Source organism: Sinocyclocheilus grahami, unplaced genomic scaffold (genome assembly GCF_001515645.1).
Source record: "Sinocyclocheilus grahami isolate Dianchi unplaced genomic scaffold, SAMN03320097.WGS_v1.1 scaffold11383.1, whole genome shotgun sequence".
Taxonomy (NCBI): Eukaryota; Metazoa; Chordata; class Actinopteri; order Cypriniformes; family Cyprinidae; genus Sinocyclocheilus; species Sinocyclocheilus grahami.
In genome coordinates, this window is record NW_015513802.1 from 1,066 (window position 1) to 2,376 (window position 1,311).

General features: G+C 42.7%; 1 protein-coding gene across 1 annotated transcript in view; it reads right to left on the minus strand.

Moving 5' to 3' along the window:
• Positions 1-306: 306 nt before the first annotated feature.
• LOC107578665 (ankyrin repeat and LEM domain-containing protein 2-like) overlaps positions 307-1,311 on the minus strand; it is a gene marked incomplete at its 3' end in the record, with an annotated part of 3,628 nt that continues 2,623 nt past the window's right edge. The window contains exons 2-3 of the mRNA XM_016264598.1: positions 526-769; positions 307-435 (exon numbers count right to left, since the gene is read on the minus strand). Coding sequence (XP_016120084.1) covers positions 307-435; positions 526-769 — 373 coding nt within the window. The remainder of the gene's footprint in view (positions 436-525; positions 770-1,311) is intronic.

The following is a 1,311-nucleotide window of genomic DNA, read 5'->3' on the forward strand; positions in this document are numbered from 1 at the left end:
TAAAAAACATGATTGGTAGAATAAAGAATAAATGTTAAATTTAAGAATAACACTATTAAATTATTATAAATGTATTAATCAAAGTTTATGAATTTAATACCATTTATTTTAAGAATTTAATATTAAATGTAAAAAAATATGATTGGTAGAATAAAGAATAAATATTACATTTAAGAATAACACTTATTAATACATTTATAATAATTTAATAAAGTTAAATAACATAATTATAATAATTCAAGTAATAAATATTTCCTCAATGCTAGAACATTTGAGACCATGAATAAGAGTTTTGTAGAGCACTACCTCTGTCGCTGTGATGGAGAATAGGACAAGATGTGGTTCTTCCACCGGAGGATGCTGGGATGCGAGAGCGGCTCGATCTCCACGTCACTCAGCGCAACAAGAACATCACTGTCCAGCTTGCTCGGTGAACTACTGGCCACGACAAAAGCAGAAGAATCAGAAGAGGAGCTCAGAAGAAGCGTTTTGATGAATGAGTCTGAGAGGTGTGCTCGGCCTCACCCTGCTATAAACACATGAGCTCTGAGGCTCAGATCCGTCGTGCTGTGTGTGGACTTAAACGAGGAGCTGGAGGAGTCGGCTGTGAAATACTCGTCTGAGCCGCAGCTGGAGCCGTCTTCATCAGCAGCACAGCCCGAGTCAGCGCTGCGCTCCAGCAGAACCTTCTCAAACTCCTGCAGCAGATCTCGCACCGGGAACGCTTCATCTGGATCACGAAACGCCCCAGACCATCCGTCAGAGCGCCCTTCGAACCAGGAAAACACCAGACATTGTAACCAGTAGTTCCCAGTAGTTCTTTTTGCATGTTATAGCTATCATTAGGGGGCGCTCTGTATTCTGAGTTGCTCATTTGACTGAAACGGGGTAAAGAAGCAGCATCAAGGGGAGGTCACACTAGAATTCTGAACACGCGCCAAGGTTTCCCCTCAGTTATCACAACATGGATTCCGATGTGCTTGTACGGTGTCTTTTGCGACGGCGTCGAAAGCGTCTGGAAAGGAGAAGGCTGTGGGTTCACCCTATTCTACAGACTGGGAATGAGCGGGGACAGTTCCGTTCTTTAATTCAGGAGCTTCGGCTGGATGAGGATCGCCACAAGGACTACTTTCGACTCTGTCATATTTTATGACCATTTATTCAAACTATAGTGAATAAACTGTATTAATGAATGAAATGTTCAAGGTGTCTGAATAAATGTGGGTTTTTCCCTTACGGTTTCCCTAGCAACCATCCCGGGTACCCTAGCAACACCTTAGCAACCACCCCGGTTACCCTAGCAACCCCATA